Raw genomic sequence first — 21,948 nt, 5'->3', positions numbered from 1 at the left:
AGTTTATCTTTATTTTTCTTGTAGCCATTTCTGACTTTTGTGCCTCATTTTTATACTCACTCAAAATCTATCTTTCTGTAGAAGTAAACTTGGTTTACTGTATTACCTAATCCAGTGTGTTCAAGCTGAAATGTCTGCGTAACTCCATTTAGGAAAACAAGTTGTCTATGTATTAGTCCCTTAAAGGAATAATGGACTCATTATATTTGCACTGTCCAGAAGAGGGCTGGGCAGTACAGGACATATATAGGGTCCTACCCAATTCACGGTTCATTTTGGTGAATTTCCCGGCCATAGCATTTAAAAAAATCTTAAATTTCAAGATTTCAGCTGTGTACCTCTGAAATTTCATAGTATTGTAATTGTAGGGGTCCTGACCCAAAAAGGAGTTGTGGGGAGGGGGGGTCACAAGTTTATTGTTGGGGGGTTGCTACCCTTACTTCTGCACTGCTGCTGGCGATGGCGCTGCCTTCAGAGCTGGGTAGCTGGAGAGCGGCGGCTGCTGGCCGGGAGCTCAGCTCTGAAGGCAGAGCCACCATCAGCAGCAGCGCAGAGTAAGGATGTCATGGTATGGTATTGCCAGCCTTACTTCTGTACTGCTGCCTGCAGAGCTGGGCCCTCAGTCAGCAGCCACCACTCTCCAGCCACCCAGCTCTGAAGGCAGTGCAGAAGTAAGGATGGCAATACCACAACCCCCCTAAAATAAACGTGTGACCCCCCTGCAACTCCCCTTTCTGTCAGGACCCCCAATTTGAGAAACACTGGTCTCCTCCATGAAATCTGTATAGTATAGGGTAAAAATACAAAAAAGACCAAATTTCACGGGAGGAGACCAGATTTCACGGTCCATGATGCGTTTTTTATGGCCGTGAATTTGGTAGGGCCCTAGACATACATTTCTGGGGGGAAATCTGGAACTGGAGGTGTGTTGGGGTCACACAGCAGCATAACCAAGGCTGGTAAGAGCCAAGGTGTAGCTGGCTGGCTGCAGCACACACAGAAGCACAGCTGGGATTGATTTATGTGTTGGGAGCAGTCGAGGCTACAGGCTACAGCAACAAGGCATTGTAAAGGACACTCCAGGTTACAAGGCAGGATTGACATAGCTACTCATTAGTCTGGAGGATTATACTCTGGCATGTCAGGGAGGGTGGTCCTTATGTTCATCTCCATAGAAAGTGTCACCTCTTGGAACCATGCAGGAATTCACTTGATGTAACTGATGAAAGTGCACTGGAATGGGCATACAACCCCAGAGTGCTGAGCTTATTTTACTTCATTTTTCTCATTCAACTCTTCCTCCCAACCTATTGGCATCATCTTCTGCCATATTCAGGCACTGATTGTGCATATCTATTCTGTCAGGTTGCCAATGTTGAGAGCATTCATTCCTTTGTGGTTTGGACACATTGCATCCTATACATTCATGGTGAAACTCTGATAGATACAGGTAGCAAATTTACAAGCCTGTGCATTATATAGTCCATAACAGCAGATAAACCACGACACCTCAGTTTTCATAACACTCAACACAGTGTAATTTCTAGAGCTATTATTGAGCCACAACTGGACCAGGTTAACAATGTTGTCAACTCTCACAATTTTACTGTGAGCCTCATGATACTTGGTGTGTTTTTCAAAGCCCAAACTCCTCAAGTCATGTGTTCACATGAAACTCTCATTTTTTAAGTAAGCTTCTAGCCGAGTAAAGCTTGAAAATGCTCCCTAAAGGCTCAAAATATTTTTTTTTAATTTAATCATTTTAAAGCCAATCTCATGATTTATGGGGCCTGACTCATGATCTTTGATCACTTGGAGTTGGCAATATCGGGTTAATATGGCTGCTTGGCCAAAGTTCTACACTCAGTCTGAGGCTTTCCTGATGCATTTCACAGTTCAGTTTACAGCGGTGCCCTCCAGAGACTGTTTTAAAAGACCACCACGTCTGTAGCTTTCACAATAAATAAGATCACTAGTGAGTGACTTTGCAGCAAGGTAAGCAAAATACAATGCATGCAGTTGCCAGGACCTGGGAGAAGCCAACAGCAACACAAGTAAGGAAGAGGTGTAAAATATTAATTAGTGTCTATGATGCGCTTTGAGATCCTTGGATAGGCAGAGAATTTTTGTTGTTATGGACAAATCTAGTGTGTACACAGTGATTGTCACATGATATTTGGGGGGAAATCATGGATGAGTCCCATAAAGTTTTGACAGAGTCATGGAGAAGACTGTCCCACATCGAATGCGCTCTGTGCTTAAATGAATCCCATTCCATGTGGAAGGAGACATTTGACAGCCTGCCCAGTACTGTCTCCCAAGCCTTGTGGAACCTGCTCTCCATGCGAACCCCACAGAGGAAAGATGTGAAGACAGAGCAGACTGGGAGCAGTATTAGGCAGGCTGGGGGCATGGGCAGAGGGACTCCTGGGCTGTATGTATTTATATACATATATTATATACAAAACACACACAGCCCATGGCTGCCACAGTCAGAGGGAATCCCTGGTAACACAACTAGCTCCAGTCCTTCGTCAGTGTGACGAAATGGGGGTCTCTGTCTCTACCACTTCTGAATTTTAGATAATTTTATGAAACTGTATCATGCATACTGTGTCATGGAAAGCCTATATGGATGTGGATCCGACCTGAATTAGCAGGGTTGTGTTAGGTCTCTGCAGGGACAGACACCAGTAAATGAGCAGCACTCAACGATCATCTTTTCAAAGTAAGACACCTTAGGACAGTAGGTTTGTTCTATCTGGGAGAAGACACTTCCTCCCCTTGTCTGAAGGGAAAGGGGGTTGAGAGTAATGGAAAATTACCAAAAGGCAGAACAAAAGAAGCAGATGGCCCCAGCAGGAGTCTATAAAGGGACTCACGGGTAGTGGCGGGGGGGAGAACTGGAGGAAAGAGCCATTTTGCACCAGACTAAGATGAGGGAGGCTGCTGCAGGGGCAGGAAGGCAAGGAGCAAAGGACCACTGAGAGAGTTCAACTGTAAACCAGAAGCTTCACACCTTCGGGGTGGAATTCAATGAAAGGGGTGTGTTTAAATACTGGGGAGTCTGAAGGGTCAGCACTGTATCCAGAGGGGTTAGGTGGCTGGACAGCAAGTTCCGACATTCAGAAAGGGTTGCCAGATAGGACATCTGCATGCTAAGAGTATGCCTAGGGCCTCCAAGATTGGGGTAGTGACTGGACTCTGTTCAGGCTCCTACAGCTTAAAACACCACTGGGAATTCAGAGCACAGAAGCTTGGATTCCTCTCACCGCAATCCTAGTGGGTGGCCAGGAAGAGGAGGGAATCCAGTCCTCAGCAAAAGCCAGCACATATTAGCCTTTGGGGGCTTGCTAGCTCCATAAGGCATATGCAGTACATTTAATCCCTTAATGCCCTAAGCATAATAAAATATTAATGCTCGACTACTGTACCATCGCAGTTTTCCTTTCTGTTATGAGTCCAAAGATCTAATAACATTGCTAACATTCAAAACCATACTCACCCCAGAGAGCCATGAAAATGGAGAAGAAGACTGTTGCAGGGTTGTCAAACAAGTGGCTAGCGCGTCCTGTAGCACATGCAGTGCTGAGGTTCCAGTAGTCACAAGACTTGTCACAAAGAGGGCACATGGTGAACGCTTTCTCTTGGTCACACATCTCTTTACTATAAATAACAAATGCAAAGATGTCACAATGTATTTCTAATGAAAAGATGAAGCATCTGTGTTTTGTACTGTAGTGCATTCAGCCATTCACAGCGACTGCATGCTGTTACACCTTGGAGGCTTAAGCACATGCAGGTACTGTGCTGAAGGAAAACCAATGCAAAATAATAAACCAATCTGATCGCTAGATTTTATTGGAGAAGAATGACTCACTAAAAATGTGTATTAAATATAATTAAAAGAAATCAAAGCAAACACTGACATCCTGAGTCTGATGATCCAATTTGAGACACAGGAAATACAGATCAGCTTTTGAATGCATGAGAAAAAAAAGGATTAAATTTGCAGTAAGGTAAACTCCATGGGCCAAATTCTGGCTTCCCCTTGATAAAACACACGTCTCTAACATGGATTAACATCTCAAACAAGAACGTGTGCTACATGCCACGTTAATCTGTGCATGAATCTTGGCCAGAATTATGCGGAATATTTGGCTATGTGCAAATAAGAGGAAATGTGGCTCCACAAATCTGCATAACACCCTATAAAGCTATTAAATGTACCCATGCATTTTAGTTAATCCATTTCACAGATGGAACCAATCACCTGGCAGCTGTGTGCAAAACATTTTGCAGGATATGTTGGGCCAGATTCTCTGCTGATGTAAACTGGCATACCTCCATTGAAGTCAAGAGACTTAAACCAGCTGAGGATCTGGCCAAGGAACAAACACTCCCTCACTTCTGGAGGAAACATCCTGCTTTCTCCTAGACTGCACTTTCACTTGCGGAACACTTGGATAAACACTGGGTATTTTCCCAAGGTAAGCTTTTAATGCTTCTCTGTAGCATCTTCTGCTACAACATTTTGGCCAAGATTTTCTAAAGTTACTAGTTAATTTGGGTACCTCCAGAAGGTGGATGCTCAGCAGTTGCCAAAAATCAGGCCCCTTGAAGGTATTTCAAATTGGGTATCCAAAAATTACAGCACTCAAACAGACTAGTCAGTCAGTTTTGAAAATGTTGGCCAATTCGTCTCATCTGTCCAGACCCAAATGTGCATGCGATGCTCTCCTGTCACAATTTGACTCAATTGTTTATTTTTTCAGAAAGAATGCTAATCTAAATTTCCAAAATATGATGAAATGTACTTTACAACAATTGTAAAGCTCTCCGTCCTGGCTCAGGCATTTAAATGCTAAACTGTATGCCCTGTACCTCAGATTACATCATCTGATGTAGTACAAGCAAACGTCCATTCTCACCAAGAGACACCAGAACCGGAGTTACCAAACACTGATTGGCATTTTTACAAACTAATGTGAACATTTTCTAAAGTTTTTAAAATTTCTATTTAAAAAGTCTTTTTTAAAAAATATGCATTGTTATATACTATATATTTATTCAATTATCTAAGGTCTTTAACTAACAACCACTGTTTTCCTTTAGGTTAAGCCAAAACCTACTGATTTTACTGAATAAGCAGCCAGATCTGTATGCAAGATGTTGATGCTCACATGGAGTCCCATTCAGGTCAGTGGTCACATGCTCTACAGTATTCCCTAATTCCTGGTTCCCCAAACTGTTATTTGTTTGGATAGTTTTATCAAAATTTAGCCCAGTGCCTTTTCTACATTTGGAGTCTGCAGTATTCCCTAATTCCTGGTTCCCCAAACTATTGTTTGTTTGTTTGTTTCTGTTGATGTGGCTATGAATAAAGAAAGGTTTTAGTCAATACTAATGCAAATGCTCACTTCTCAGTGAAAAAAATTGTAAAAGTAGGAATCTTTTGGTAATTTGCTATTTATCAGTTGCTAATAAATAAAGAAGCATTTAAATGGTTAGATAGCTAAAAAAATTGACACTTTTTAAGCATGACCATTGTAAGTCACAATGCTGGATTCTAATATTACCTGTTTGTCTGCAGAATTCTCAAGGTATTCCCTACATATACTGAGTTAACCTTATCCTTGGTTTCTACACATAAAATGAAAACCAAAAATTTTGGTTGGAACAAAACTCTTCATGTTTCAGAGCATAAGGCATAGATCTTGCATCGATCAAATGGCAGGATCATGGCCTAACAGAAGAACTTACAAGACTGTTTCACTGATATTAGGTGTATGGTAACTTTACATTATTCTGGTTTCTGATTGTTTCCTTTTTGACAAATATCTGCTGTGATTTTCTATCATCATAGAAGTTAGTGATGGAAAATGATTTATTCCTTTAACAGTCAAGACCATCCGTCTGGAAATTATTTCATTTTAATTATGTACAGCTATTTCCAGCCATGACATAGTTAAAATAACACTCTCTTGTTTTGTATTTGAAAAGGCAGCAGAGAGTGGGGCAGAACTATCTTTGCCTTAAGTCTCTCTGCAGTTTTAATGTTAGCATAAGATTTGCTTGAGACGGGCACAGCTGATCTCAATTAAAAGTTCATTCAAATCAGGTTAAAAAATCTAAATCAGAAATGTTATCAATCATCATTTACCAATCACTGATAATTGTCTCGATCTGTTTTTCTGCACAGTAATCATGTTTTAAAACTTGCCAATTTACCTTAGCTAATATAGAAATTACCATACTGGGATCAGACCCAAGGTGCATCAAATTCAGTATCCTATCTCTGATAGTGGCCATTTAATGGTTCCAAGAAAGCTGCAAAAACCCAGCAGTGGTAGTTATGGAACAACCTGCCTGTAGAGACAGTTTCATCCTAACGCTCATTATTTAGAGGTTGCCTTATGCCCTGAAGCATGAAGAGTTTTGTTCCTTCCAAAAATGTTGGTTTTCATTTTATGTGTAGAAACCAAGGATAAGGTTAATTCAGTATGTGTAGGGAATACCTCGAGAATTCTGCAGACAAACAGGTAATATTAGAATCCAGCATTGTGACTTACAATGGTCATGCTTAAAAAGTGTCAATTTCTTTAGCTAACTACCTAACCATTTTGATGCTTCTTTATTTATTAGCAACTGATAAATAGCAAATTACCAAAAGATTCCTATTTTTACATTTTTTTCACTGAGAAGTGAGCATTTGCATCAGTATTTACTAAAATGTTTCTTTATTCATAGACACATCAACAGAAAACAAACAAACAAACAAACAATAGTTTGGGGAACCAGGAATTAGGGAATACTGCAGACTCCAAATGTAAAAAAGGCACCGGGCTAATTTTTGATGACAACTACCCATGCAAATAACTTGACTTACAGAGGATTAAGAAAGTGAAATGAAGATCTTTGAAGACAATGGAAATGCTTCCCTTCCATTCACTTCAATGAGCTTTGCACTACAACCTAATCTTGGAAATAAGGGAAGCAGGACTTTGCTTATGTTTATAAACACACTCAATCTGATCAAACTGTCATTATACTAATTTTTATATTCACCAACTCTGCTATGTTTAAATAGGGCTAGTCAAAAAATGAAAAACTAGCTTTACGAAACATTTTCTAATTAAGAAGTTGGGGTTCTTGCTTCTGAAGGTTTGAAATGGATTCATTTTTATTTATTTGAAATTTCCCAGTTTTTTCCACTATTCTTTTTTATTGGAAATGTTATTTTTTCACTTATTGAAAACCTTCAGTGTATGAAAAAAATGATAGTTAGATAAGGTTTTTGAGAATGTCTTCAATTTTTTTTTTAATATCTGCAAGGAAAAAAACAATATTTAATGGAAAACCAAATTTTTTGACAATATCAAAACATTTTTGCAATTTTTTTGTGGGGGGTTAAATACATTTTTAATAGAAAAACTTTTTGTTTTAAACATTTTGACCAGCTCTAATTTTAATTTTTCAAACCATTTATGTAAACAGATTTTATGTTGTATTTGAACAGCACCACTTATTCCAAAGACATCATTGTTTGCAATATACCAAGTTGCAGAACTCTAGATATACACTTGTTATATCTGGAAATCTGTACTAACACAGCTGCAGTTATTTCATTGTGATCCTACATACATGTAAGAACACTGAAATAATCTTATTCAGATCAATAAATCTACTCACATGTTTTAGGAGAATGCAATAAACTTACTGAGTGTCCTTATTTCAGTGACTGCACCTTTGAAGACCCAAATAAACACATTCTATTGCATTGCATTCAAATATTACACATATGCAAATGCACACATATTGTGTAAGTGTGACATTAGAATGAATTACAGTGGAATATGACCATGTGTTTATTTGGCTATTCAATGGTGAAGCTACTGAAATAAATATGCTCAGTAAGTTTATTGCATTCTTGTAAACACACAAAGGAATTTATTTGGTTTGAATAAGATTATTTCATGTGTGTAGGATCCTAGTGAAATAAATGCAACTGTATTATACAGATTTGTTTGTTAATACTATACAAATGTTCCTCAAACATACTAAAAGTAATTGCAGTTACTGAGGATTAAGTCCAATAACATAATGTTTTAAGTATTCAGTAACAAAATACTGTTCACAGACAAGCTTACCTAGGAATGTCACTTTCCATGGTTATACATCCATAAAGAAACACTATAATCCCAACTACTGACGATGGAATAAGGAATTCTGTATATAAACCCAACCACGCAAAATACAGTCCTATTTTTTCTCCAAAATACTTCCTGAAAAAGAAAAGAAAGAAATATATTTTAAGGGTGTCATCTTCAGTATCATTTACGAATGTGTTTCAAAAATCCCTGCAACTGATATTCAGAAATTATAAGAGATGTGTGATGAAATCCTGGCCCTATTGAAGTCAATGGGAGTTTTGTCAGGCCAGGATTTCATTCATGGTCCTAGCATCAGGTGTGAATAAGTGCCCACTTCTGCAATGCTTACCCACACTAATAGTCTTTACTTACCTCAGCAGTCCCAGTATCTTGAATGAGTAAGGGCTGTAGGATTAGGCCCTATGTGAATAGGCTGATACATCAGAGAGTGTATTTTCAGACTAACAATTTTTAACGTGAAAGCAGGACTTTGGGGCACACCTATCATTGGCCATTCAGGTGGAATAAATATCTGACACACTTTACAGTGGGTATGCAAAAGTATACAGTATGGTAGGGAACAGTTAATTGTAGGTAGTGATAAATACTTATTAGTATTCAGCCCAATTTCCTCATGAATCAAACACAACAGTATACCCAGCTCTGATGAAATTTACTGATCATTCCAAAGCACTGTTAGGAGTGATTATAAATATAGTAGAATACTGAGAGTTTCCAGGGAACTTTGAGAAATCGGGGGAGGAGTAGGGAGAGGGACAATATGATGAGATTTAATTACGAATTTTAAAAACAGTGTGCTGAGAAATATCTCACAAGCCAAAAAACAAAATAAGAGACTGTTGGATAGAAAAGAGTAGTGCAAAAGAGGGTTCTGGGAAAGATATTGCACATTACATTAATTAAATGCAAGCTCTAAGGGTAGTGGTACAAAAAAGCAAATGTAACACTAAGAGGTAGCATAAGGATATCACATCTAACAAAAGAAAGGCAACAAATGCGTTCTATAAAGCCTGGGCACAGGCATGCTTTTGGCTTGATTCTGATCTTATTTACATTAGATGAGTTTTACCCTGATGTAATTCCACTGATTTTGTTTAGATTGTTCCTAATTTATAGTGCTCTAAACAATATCAAATGCAGGGCCTTGGACTTCTCAGCACACTGAGCATTGATAATTTAGTAGCTTATTCTGTTCCTATTGAAGTTAATGGCAAAACTCCACTTGAGCTCAATGACAGTAGGATCGAGCTTTTAGGAAGGGTAACTGCAATCATAAAAGGGTTGTAGGATACGACCAATAAAGACACATTAAGGTAACGCATATATAACATCAATAGCCTAGAAAAATACATCAGAAGGGAATATGATAACTGAAAATATGCTTGAGTGATAATGACATCAAAGCACGAGCAAATACGTAAGGAAATTAGGAATGGAAAACAAAAACTAATTACCTGAAATGAAAGAAAAGTACATTTAAGTGAGATATAGAATTAGTTAAAACAAATATCTATGTGAGGTAATTTAAGGGGGAGTGGGATGGTTTTGATGTTCATGATTGGACCTAATATCTAAATGTTAGAGCCAATTATTAATAGACAGGAAAAGCTTTTTGATGTTATTGATCCAAAACAGAAAGTGTATGACTACAGTGATATATGAAGTACCACAGCTAGTTACTGTTCTCAGTATTGGGAAATACTATAACATCCGAGATATGACAGAGCAGATATTTATTAATTTATAAATTGTGTTTGGGATTGTTTAATTAAAAAAAAAAAACAAAAAACATTGTTTTACTCTTACAGATTCCAAATACTGTATCTGCCTACAATCCATCATTTGTGATTTTCAATATGATCCTGCACACCCTTTGTCAAGGTATCTGAATTGATTTTCTGAATGTTACGTGTACTTCTGTGGGTTTGGTAGTCCTTTGGTTGCTTCCTAAAGGAAAACTAAGGGTTAAGTCAGTCTTAGGTGTTTTTTGATTGCAGGAACCAAAGTCAATGGCTGTAGATGGACCCAATCACTGATACTTAAATGACAATACAGGTGTCAATTCCCATTGGGAATTAGACATTTAAATACTTTTGAGGATATGGGCCTTGGAAACTGTTAAAAGAGCAGCGCTGATGCGCAGAAGGGGAGAGGGAGGGTCTGCAGAGAAGCAACCTATAACCCAGTCCCCAGAAGTGGGAAGGTTCCAGGGGTAAGTCAAGCCTGTCTAAGGTTATGTCTACACTGGAGACCTTACAGCAGCACAGTTGTACCACTGCAGCTGTGCCGCTGTAAGGTTTCCCGTGTAGGCGCTCTATGACAATAGGAGAGAATTCTCTCTTTGGCATAATTAAACTACCCCCAATGAGCAGCGGTAGCTGTGTCAGTGGAAGAGCGTCTCCCGCCGACATAGTGTTGTCCACACCGGCGCTTCTGAGGGTGAAACTTATGTTGGTTGGGGGCGTGTGTTTTTTTCACACCCCTGACCAACAAAAGTGCTAGTGTAAACATAGCCTAAGTCTTGACTCTTGAGAGAAATGCTAAGATTTAGGTAAGAATACTGTGCATGAAGACCTTTGTTGTTTTAATCCTTTCCTCTCTGATTGTCATGTTCCTATGAATGAATAAACAATATTTTGTTTTGAATAATAATATAATTAATGGAGATATCCTATCTCCTAGAACTGGAAGGGACCTTGAAAGGTCACCAAGTCCAGCCCCCTGCCTTCACTAGCAGGACCAAGTACTGATTTTGCCCCAGATCCTTAAATAGCCCCCTCAAGGATTGAACTCACAACCCTGGGTTTAGCAGACCAATGCTCAAACCACTGAGCTATCCCTCCCCCCTACTGAAGAAACACTATTTTCATATTGATCAGAACTCCAGAAGGGAAGGCAATAGCAGTGGGCAAATACAGTTGGAGGAACTGTTGAGGAAACGTGGGTGGTAAATAGGGGTGAGTTAACCTGGAAACCAAGTCTAAGAAGGAGGAGAATTGCAGGATTCCACTCTGAGAGAAGAGCAGCACAGGGCTAGTCACTTGAAAGGGACCCATGGAGAGACTGAGTGAAAGCTCAAAGGTACAGCTCACCCTGAATCATTACAAACATACTCAAATGAAAGGAACTTAATTATGCAAGTTAATCCCTTTCACTTCAGTTGGACAAGCTGCATAAATAAGGATTACTTACATGCGTGATTGTTTGTAGGATCCAGCCTCTAAACAGCTTATATGAGTTTACTGGTTAGCATATTATATTTATCCCCCTATAAAATCTACAAACGTTCACACTGCAATTTAGATTGTAAGATCTTTGGGCCAAGGCCATCTTTTTGTTCTGTGTTTGTACAGCTCCTAGCACAATGGGGGTCACTGGAATACAAATAAATAAATAATAATAAGCTATTTACGTGAGAAATATTACTGTAATTGATAGGGCTATTCATTTGCCGTAGACTTTGTACATGAATCATGCATTTGGCAAGGATTTTGTTTTGGGGTGTATTGAGTATACTTGCTGTTATTTCTGTATAGTTTTATTAAAATTGTGACTAAGAAAAGTATTTTATATAAAGAGAAAAAATATGAATAAATAATGGGTCCAGTCATGGATTTGCCACAAACCTCATATATGGGTCAATATGTAGCTGCACTGCCCCGGGGGCAGACTAGGAAGCAAGGAATCACTATAAGGCTTCCGGTTTCCCCCTGCTCTCGGAGGGAATGTACCCTGTGTTGGTTATATACCTGGTGCAGCATACTTCCCCCAGGGCACCTGTGCAGATGCTCTGGCAAGCATGATGGGATGGGGGGTAGACTCAGTGCTCCATGTACTCCTTGCCCCTTCCCCCCCTACATGCATGGATGATATGGGTAGCTGGCACAGCCTTCTAAGGGGGCACCTTCCATCCTATTCTGCCCTGTGCAGACATGCAGGATGGGCCACAATCTGACCTTTAAAAGACCATAGCGGGCAGCCTTCTATGCTATGGCTGTTGGCTTGAACACGGCCCATAAAGTGGCAAAGAAGGTATCTGAGCCCAGGCAGTGTCAGAGGAGAGATCATCTGACCAAACGCACTAAGTTCATCGGAGACAAGATTTGCAAAGTCAGTGGGTTCATGGCTTGTGAGGCTTTCTTTCTATGGGGTTATTAAAACTTTCCAATGATAAACGTAATCTGAAATTCATAAAGAAAAGGGTGGCTACTCACATCTGTGCCAAGAGAAAGTGAAAAGAGCTCAACAATGTTCTGGCAGCTGGAAGGAAGGCAGCTTCCAAGAAGCAGTGAGCTGCACAATGCTTTGTGACTTAAAATGTTTTCAAAAAGAAAAAAAAATGAAAACGGCTATGCCCTATATGAGTACTTGTCCTGTGCTAGTCACCTTGATCTAAGCTCAACAGAGCAGAGGTTGAACTAGTCCAAGGTAGACTGAGGATTGTGCTTTGCTGTGTGATGATCTTGCAGGCAAGATGAGAGATTATTTAGTCAACGTAAGAAATGCTGGAGGTACACTCCTTCCTTCTATTACAGGCTGAGTGCCCTGAACCCCCACTGAAAATAAAGGTATCTGAAGGTGCACAATATCTGGCAGGTGGCATCAAGGGCCTGATCCAACACCCACTGCAGTCAAGCTGGTCTCTCGTTGCCTTCAGTAGGAGTCAGTCAGTTCACACCCCAAGATCCTCACAGGACTGGGCCCTAACAGAGGACATAACAGAGGCCTCTCAAAGCTCACTGGCACACTCCCATCGGCAGCCAACCAGCGCTCCCTGACAGCGTTGAGGAAGATAGGGTTGTGATCCTGCCTCCTACCCAGGCCCATTGAGGTGGCTACTGACACTAGCACCATGCAATCCCTGGCCTCAGGTGAGCACAAGGACTGCTATTGTAACCACCACAGGGGGAAAGAGGGTACAAATAGGGGAAGGATACTTTCATGTCCTCAAAACTTTCAGTCACAATCTGGATTTTAAGCATAATATAGTCAAATTGAGCAACTCACATATTCCCAGGACCATCCAGTCAAGCAGTGTTATCACACTTCATGGTTCAGGGTATAAAAGAAAGGGAATGAGGAAAAAAAAGACACCTTCCCCCACCTCTGAACCATTTAGGACCCAGCCAGTCCTTGAGGAGAGATATTTAACTGGGTGGACCTCTGCTCTAATCCTGTCTCTGATTGGCCCATGATGCCAGTCTCCATCGCCTACTTGATACATTTTCAAACAAGCACCTTTGTGCTTCCTCCCATGTTGCTCCTCATGCTTCCATAAACATCCACAGAGCTACCTCCTCCTTTAAATGCCTCCTTTACCAAGATGCCTATAATAAAACCTGACAACGTTTAGGCTGGTACTATGCTGAGATGACTGCCTGTCATGCTGACCAAATTATCTCATTGTTTCCTTGTGCTCCCACCTGTATCAATCTGTTGTCTCTTGTCTTATGCTTACATTGTACATTTTTTGGGGCAGTGACTATTTTGCTCTGTGTTTGTACAGCACCTAGCACAATGGGGTCATGGTTTATGACAAGGATTCCCAGGCACTACCACACACTAACACAATGCATCGATTATACTTGTAAATGTCTGACTTCATACAAAAATACATCAAGACTTTTTTTTAAATTAACTTAGTATACTAAGTTCTTTCTAAAGCTAAGCATTTGTAACTATACTCACTAAACTAACATTGCAGATTATAAAGAAAACCACATTTTAAGATGTACCTGATTTTAAGAATAAGTACTGGCTAGAAATATGTGTGCTGGATTGTGGTGGTAGGATGTGTGTGTTGAGGGATGTTTACAGGTGACCTCATGTAAATACCAATGGCCTGGACTCTTCTCTCACTTACACTGGTGTAAAAACAGTGTTACTCCATTGACTGTAATAGGAGTGCTCTTGATTTACTCTGTTGTAGAGTAAGAGGAGAAACAGACTGAGTTTTGTTATATCACATCTTTATCTTGGCATAATTTACACCTAGTTCATATATATCCAGAAACAGCTAAGGGCCAAATCCCCCCATTTGCCGTACACAGGCACAGGTTGGTTGGGAGAGATTGAAAGAAGCAGATCATGATTCATGTGTAACATATAAAAGGGTACCGAGAGGTAAGCCCACCTTCTGCAGTGGCATGTTCTTTATAGCCATCAAAGCTGTCGTCATTAGAAGAGAAGTGTCTCTCTCACATACATAAATGCAGCTAGTACATCTGCTCCCATCGGCCGCCAGCAGTAGCTGACTTGGCTAAGGAACTCACACTTTTCTTGATGAAAGAAGCAGTTAACACACTCCACACTGTGCTGGCTTGAGCTGAAACATTGTGCCTTGCACTTAGGAAGCTGTTTCAAATGCTGGTGGAATGGCCACTGACCAACCACTGACCTCCTGTGCAAGGGTCATGACTCTAATGAAGAAGTGAGCCTAAACACCTGATCCTGAGAGGAACAAAGCATCAACAGTTCCCACAGAAGCTGAATAGAAGGTGCAGATTCTCAGCACCCTGAGGAACCAAGCCCTAAGTAAACAAAACAAGAGAAGAAACTGCAGAAAGTGTATCGACTGTCATGGTAAATTTACTACAAAAAGTATTGTGAAGGCTGCATTCAAAATGTTTATTCAGTTCCCATATATTCGAACCAGACGTCTGTGATGCACTTCTGTCTATTGTGTTGGTTTGGCAACAAGACATAGAATAACTGGTAATTAAATACCAAAGATGCATGTTGCTCATAATGCTTTGTTGCCAAGTTATGCAACTTATAAATAGATCAGATTTGAAGAAGAAAAAAATGGCTCATAACCGTGCACAACCAAGTGTGGGCTATGTGGAATGTGAATAAAGTAGAGTGATGTGTGACATGTTTGGGAAAGAATTTCCTGGTGTTTTAGGAGCAAAGTTAAAAAGACAAAGAAAAGACACAGTAGCCACTGAGTCACCTAACTGGGAAGACTATTCAATTTTTTCATTGCTATGTCCCATTCTAGCCCATCTGTTGTTTCACATCTTTCTCTCTGCGTCTGACGAAGTGGGTATTCACCCATGAAAGCTTATGCTCCAATACATCTGTTAGTCTATAACAGGGGTCTCAAACTCAAATGACCACGAGGGCCACATGAGGACTAGTACATTGGCAGAGGGCCGCATTACTGACACCTCTCCCGCCACCCTTGGCCCCGCCCCCACTCCACCCCTTCCATGAGGCCCTGCCCCCATTCCAACCCCTTCCCTGAAATCCCCACCCCAACTCTGCCCTCTTCCTGCCCCCAGGGAGGGCAGGAGGGGTGTGGTGGGGGCTCAGGGCAGGGAGTTGGGGTGTGGGGTGCAGGAAGGGTGTGGGGTACAGCAGGGGGTTGGGCTACAGGAGGGGCTCGGGGGGCGGGCTCCGGCCCGACATGCACCGGAGGCAGGGCAGGCCACCTGCCTGCCTGTCCCCGCACCACTCCAGGAAGTGGCCGGAACCTGGGGGAGGAGGGGCACAGGGGTCTGTGTGTTGCTGTTGCTTCAGGCACCACCCCCAGCAGCTCCCATTGATCGGGAACGGGGAACTGCGGCCAATGGGAGCTGCTGGGGGCCCTGCCTGAAGCAACAGCAACACACAGAGCCCTGTGCCCCCCTTTCCCCACGTTCCGGCCGCTTCCCGGAGCGGCGGGGGCGGGGCAGGGCAGGCAGGGAGCCTGCCCTTCCCCTGGTGCGCGTTGGGCTGGAGCCGCTCTAGGTAAACGCTGGGGGGGCCGCGAGGAGCTCGCAGGCTGCAGAAAACAACCCTGCGGGCCGCATGCGGCCCCCGGGCCGCGTGTTTGAGACCACTGGTCTATAAGGTGCCACAGGACTTTATGTTGCTTTGTACAGGTCCAGACTAACATGGCTAACCCTCTGATACTTGACATCTTTCTCCCTGTCTCTCTCAGACATTCATATTTGCAATGTTAGTCCTCCCAGTCATACAACTGCCTACTGAATGAAAATCACCCTTGTGCAGATGCCTAGTGCAAGTCCCATGCCCCACGCAATCCCTCAAAATAAGTCTATTTTAATAGGGTGTTGATAAAATTTTCACATATGTGCCTACTGGGAAAAGGATAAATAGTTCACTCAGAGACAAATTCTGCCTGCGGTTATACCAAGGAAAACTCAGAGTAACTGCATAGATTTCACTGGAGTTATTTCAGATTTACAGCAGTGTAATTGAGAGCAGAATTAAGCTTGTTGGATATGGAGGTTATTTTTCATGTTCTGCTGTTACAATATGTGTGAGAAAGACTCCTTTTCATTACAGCATTGTTAAAATAACAATATTTTCCCCTGTGATGAAATGTCAACTTCAAAGTGCTTGCGCCCAACATGAATGAGCGATTCCTCATAATGCTCCTGTGTGATTTGCTACAGATTGCACAGCAAGTCAGAGTCAGGAACAGAACCCAGCTCTTCTGACTCCAGAAAGTACAGTAACAATCCATTCCAGTCAACTCACCCACCAACATGTACTACCAAATGAAGCCATCTGGGAGCCTGCAAAGGCTCCTGGCAAAGAGTAACCCCCTTCAGAACAATCAGCCAAGAGACTAGAAAGGAATTGTACGGAAGTGACAAGAGGAGGATGAAAACAACCCTGGGATCTCAGCTAAATACTAACAAACTCCAGTGTGAGGCAGGAAAGGAGAAGCATATTAGAAGGGCAAGTACAAGCAGCCCATTAGTGCTGTGAACAAAAGAATTCCTCTGTCCATAGTAAAAGCACAAAAATGATTCCTAAGCAATGGGCTCAGCAGCTGGGTACACAGGAGGGGCAGGGAGGCTGTGCAAACATTTTCTTCTTTAGTAGCTTGTTGTGTCCCTGGATTCAAATACCAAATAGTGTAAAGAGGTTGAGTGCAGTGTGGTATGTAGCCAAACCAGGCTCTGACTCTCTCAAAATCCAGCCCAAGTTCACAAGCTTTGATGTACCTTTCCATTAATCTGGCACCCTAGCAGGTTTGTAACTACACCCAATCCCTGAAGGTTGTCTCTAACGTGCATCTAGGTGCCCATGCCCACAGGCTACCACTTGCCCACCCTGAAACACCATCTGTGCGGTGGGTTTTCCACGGAAGAGGGCTCAGATCTAGCAGAGCCAGCTTTGTGCCTGATACAGGCCTCCTGCACCAGGTGTATTCCCAGGAGGGGCTGTTCAGGTGCTTTGCAGCCCTTTTGCACCAGAGAATTCACTACCCCTACCCACAGGACAACCACCAATCTGGCCCCTTTTACTTGTAACTAGAATTGATCAAAATGCAGAAAGAGACGAGCATAAGTGCTGAAACTAGGGGTTCTGGGGGTGCTGCTGCACCCCCTGGCTTGAAGTGGATTCCATCATATGCAGGGTTTACAGTTTGGTTCAATGGCTCTCAGCGCCCCCACTATACAAAGTGTTCCAGCTCCCCTGCAAAAGAGCCACTTAAGAGAGCTTCCTTAGTTAAGGATTTGTTTGAAACCTGTCATACTTGTTGTCTCTTACCTTTGAAATCAGAGGCTTGTAGTTTAACTGGAGACATTCAAGGATCAGCCCAATCTGTGCTTAAATTGCCACCAGCCGTGGAATAAACTTCCTCAGAAGCTAAGTCCTAAAATGCATTTATGCTGCTTTATCTCCCCAGTCCCTTGGTTGTGTTGCAAAAGTAACTAATATTTAAAACTTAATAATAAGGAAATATTGACGGGGAGAAAGTGTCCAGTTCACAGACCCTCACATGAATTAAATGTACGGGACACAGGAAAAATTGCAATGGAGTAAAAAAAATGCAGAGTTTCAGTGTTACAAAATAAACTAAGTATAAATGATCCATCGATGGAAACTAAAGAAATAGACTGATGGTAGAACGATGGCACCTTTTCATTTGTAAGGATAATAATCTTTCCCTACTGCATAGAGGCACTGTGAATAAAAGTTAATTATTGTTTGTGAATTGAATAGTTTACAATGGTAAAAGAAGATCATACAAATAGCTACTAGATACAACATGAATGTAGTGTACAATGACATAGAGATGATAAAGTGGCCACACAAAATAATAGTGATATTTACACTTTGATATTTTTAAAGGAAATAAATCCCTGATCACGTTAGATTATCAATTTGCAGATTGGTCTGTGAAGCTCTGCACACCTCCCAGGCTATGCAGTCATGAAGGATCCATCCTTTATTTCTATCAAGTTATTTTCCTATTGGTAGCAGCCATGCAATGTCAGAGCTGTCTGAAGCCAGTGATGGGGCACTCAGAGTAGCACCTGACATCCTAACATCCAGAAATTTCTCTATCTCCCCCTTTCCTACTTTTCCTCTGCTGGAGGTGGGACAGCTAAATCGTTGTTTGCAAACAAATCAAAAACCAACAGCCAGGCTGGGAAAGATTCTTACCTATTGAGCCTATGAAGGTTGCCTGGGGAGGGAGAAACTACTTCACCTTTCGGTTACAGTAATTCTCATTTCCCCAGCTAAGGAAGCCCTGTATAAGGAGTATTAAGAAGTTAATTTAGATCATGATGAGTTTCCTTCTCATCCTACACTCAGCTGTACAGTCCCCTACAACAGAGCCTTATTTTCCCTTCTTTTTAGTATTTTATAGTGAATAAGCCTTTCCTTTGGACTGGGAACATGCCATGTACCTACTTGCTCTCACATGTCCTGTTAGTTGCTTTTCCTGGCACGCTTTTCCTTCTGCCTCATTGGTGTGCAACGTACGTGGGCTTTGCACACTCACTGAATGAGAGATCAGTGAATGCTGTGCTACTTTGCCACTTACGCCTCTTTTCTGATGCCGCTTATACTCAGCTTTATACCATCATTTACATCGGCTAGACCCCCAGAGCCACATATGAAACCCACGTGCTGATTTCTCTTTTCATAACATTAAGAAAATCTTCACTTTGTCCTGAATTTCAGGAGCCATTTCAAATTCAATATTTATCCTCTTCATATTGTAAATCTTGCTGCAAGTGCACAGTGAGCTCGATGTATCAGTTTCTTTCATAGGACACTGTAAGCAGCATTTGTTGTAAGAGGCATATATTGCCAAACAAGATACCATCTAGTGGCTAACACAGAGATTTGTTGTTCCCCAGAATAAGAAGAATAAAAAAACTTTAGAAACAGGAAATATTAACGTCTAGCATGATAGGGCTACTCAAAGTTTTACCCAATGTCGCCAAATGTCATAATTTATCAAGTCTCATATAATATATGGTGTTTTTTTAAAGCCCCAGCTCCTAGAGTCCTGTGAGAACATGAGAATATCAGCTTTTATTTTTTTAAAAAGTAACTTTCTTGTCCTTGTAGTTTCAGAGAAAAGCTCGAAAATGTGACCTGAATGCAGCATAAAGGCTCAAAAACTAGAAGGTAAAGGAAAAGAACCTAAAATTAGCAGGGTTTTTTGTTTGGTTGGTTGGGTTGTTTTTGTTTTTTTTTAAATCTCATGGGTTTTAAGCAAATCTCATGACTTTTGAAAAGCTGGCAGTGGCCATACTGTTTACCGGAGCTGCCTCCATCGTAGCTGTTTCTTCAGTTGCCACAGTTCTGTGATGAAAGTATGACATGACAACAAAATGTCCTTACTCAGCAATGCAATACCAGTTTCCTATTAAAGATTCAAGGGCAATCTCTATGGGCCAAATCCCGACCCACTCTTATAAGGGAGTATGGGGTGTGTTACATGGGAGTATGTTGTGCATTAGCATCTTAGTCTATGTATGCTGAACCCACACTGCACTGATCATATTCCAAAGGAGGGCAAGCCAGAGCAGAGGACAGCACAAGTAGGCAGCAGCCCTGCAATTGCAGTAACATTCATGAAATTGCTGTGGAGAAAGGGGAAGCAATATGGGTTCATGAGGTTTACCATAGAAAATAATTCTTTTAACTTTGCAGTCAGGCGTGCCCAGGGGAATTGCTGGGAATCTGAAAGGTCTTTCCCACATCACACATCTCTCTCCAGCTGGAGAAAAATTCCCCCTGACGGGTCTGTTGTTCTCCACGGTTGACAGTGCCATTTTGGAATGCACTGTAAGGGTTGTTTGGTGCTGTTAAAGTTCCTCCAGAGCTGATAGGCACCTCTCAAATCTGCCTCCTCACTCCCTTGCACACTTCCAGTGCCTCTTCAACATTATTCCCAAGGATTGCCTGGGGCACACAGTCAGAGGCTAAGGATGGGATTTTCAAAAATAGCTAAGTGATTTGGGAACACAAGTCCCATTGACTGTCAATGGACTTGTGCTACTAAGTCACTTAGACCCAGAGCTGCAAAGGTATTTAGGGACCTAACTCCCACTTAAATCAATGGGAGTTAGGTGCCTAAATCCTTCTGAGGATCTGAGCTTGGTTGCTTTTGAAAAATCACACCCAAGGAGTACAAACTGTTGATGGTACTGAGGGCACCCTTCTGCATAGGAAAAATGCCTATCAGCAAGCAGAGGTCTGCTTTTATCTCACCACTGAAACATAGGCCAATAGCTTTCAAATGCCATCTGGCCCAATAAATAACACTGAATTTCTGCAAAGAAAAACAGAAAACCACTTCCTACAGGACAGGTGGAACTCTGGAAATAAATGATTGTATGTAAAAGTTTGCTGTTTTATCTCACTCCAGAGCCAAGTGCCTGTGCCCAGGTGAATACATGAGGCCAAATGCCGCATGGATTTACACATCATGTGCAAATCCCTCTGGGTATCAAAGCAGTGCAAAATTTAGCCCTATGGCTAGAAGCTCTAAAGAAGGAGAGCTCTGCATTGGGAAAAAAGCGGTGAAAGGGAGAAAGAAGAGAGTGTTGCCATAGAAAGCTTCATTTGCATAGTCTACCTACCCACAATTCCTCTAGTGACACTTGGGAAGTCAGCATAACTAAACATGAACTTGGGTTTTTGGGGGTAGTGATCTCTGAGAGAGGCTTGAGAGGGGAAAAAGCTCTTACTTTGTGGTAAAGAGATAATTTCCAAGTAGCTATACTGCTCAAGAACCCTAAGTACAGCTGCGTGAATTTTTTCAGATGAATAGTTTATTCACCAAAAGATGCAATTTCAGCAGTCCTGAAACTATTTGCAAATTTGGCCAGATTTGTTTTGAGTGGGAAAAACTTTTTCTAGGCCAGCAAAAGTGTATTAAAAATACACTTGTTTTCTAAGTGGAGATATAGCCTAAGGTCCACAGACAGACTAGAATGGCTCTTAATAGCCGATTACTCCCAATTTCCCTCCTCAAAAATGCAAATTTTCCTTTTTAATTAAAAAAAGAAGACGACAAGATATATGAAAGACAAAATATGAATTCTGGTGCCTAAATTTAAGCACCCAAGTCTGAACATTTTGCCCCAATACCTAAATAAGAAAATGAGATCTGTAAAGTGCTTGTATCCTAGAGCTAGGATTCAATTCAATTAGGATTTGTGTTTAGATTGTCTGTTATTTCATATGTACACACGTACCCAGAGATTGGGTGTTGCTCACATTTTACAAATTCAGTTTCAGGTATATCTGTATTGTGCATTCCCTTAAAGCCCTTTTATGGAAACAAAGCTGTTGCAGATTAGAAATGTGTAACATCTACCCTGTTCTCTTTCACTGAACCCCTCTGTTCATTGATTTACAATAAACTGCATTTTCACTGTCCCCCAAGGGTGTGCACAAGGCCAGAGCAGAATGCTTTCACTGATTGTAATATAGAAGTGAATGGACCTGTAAGTTAATGTTTCAATGGTCCACTTTATTTCTTTTTCCTTTCAGAAAATGAAAA

General features: G+C 41.4%; 1 protein-coding gene and 1 pseudogene across 1 annotated transcript in view; one reads left to right on the top strand and one right to left on the bottom strand.

Annotated features, from left to right (window-relative positions):
• The window catches only part of ANO2 (anoctamin 2), a 301,983-nt gene that overhangs the window by 166,863 nt on the left and 113,172 nt on the right, over nucleotides 1–21,948 (bottom strand). Inside the window, 2 exon segments of the mRNA XM_026652275.1 lie at nucleotides 3,506–3,666; nucleotides 8,151–8,285. Of these exon segments, the coding sequence (XP_026508060.1) occupies nucleotides 3,506–3,666; nucleotides 8,151–8,285 (296 nt within the window).
• On the top strand, nucleotides 12,165–12,466 carry LOC112116680 (annotated as a pseudogene).

The sequence above is a fragment of the Terrapene carolina genome, unplaced genomic scaffold, assembly GCF_002925995.2.
Source record: "Terrapene carolina triunguis isolate 2854851 unplaced genomic scaffold, T_m_triunguis-2.0 Scaffold112, whole genome shotgun sequence".
Lineage (NCBI taxonomy): Eukaryota > Metazoa > Chordata > Testudines > Emydidae > Terrapene > Terrapene triunguis.
Note: the sequence above shows the minus strand (reverse complement) of the source record. Positions and strands in the feature narration are given on the sequence as shown.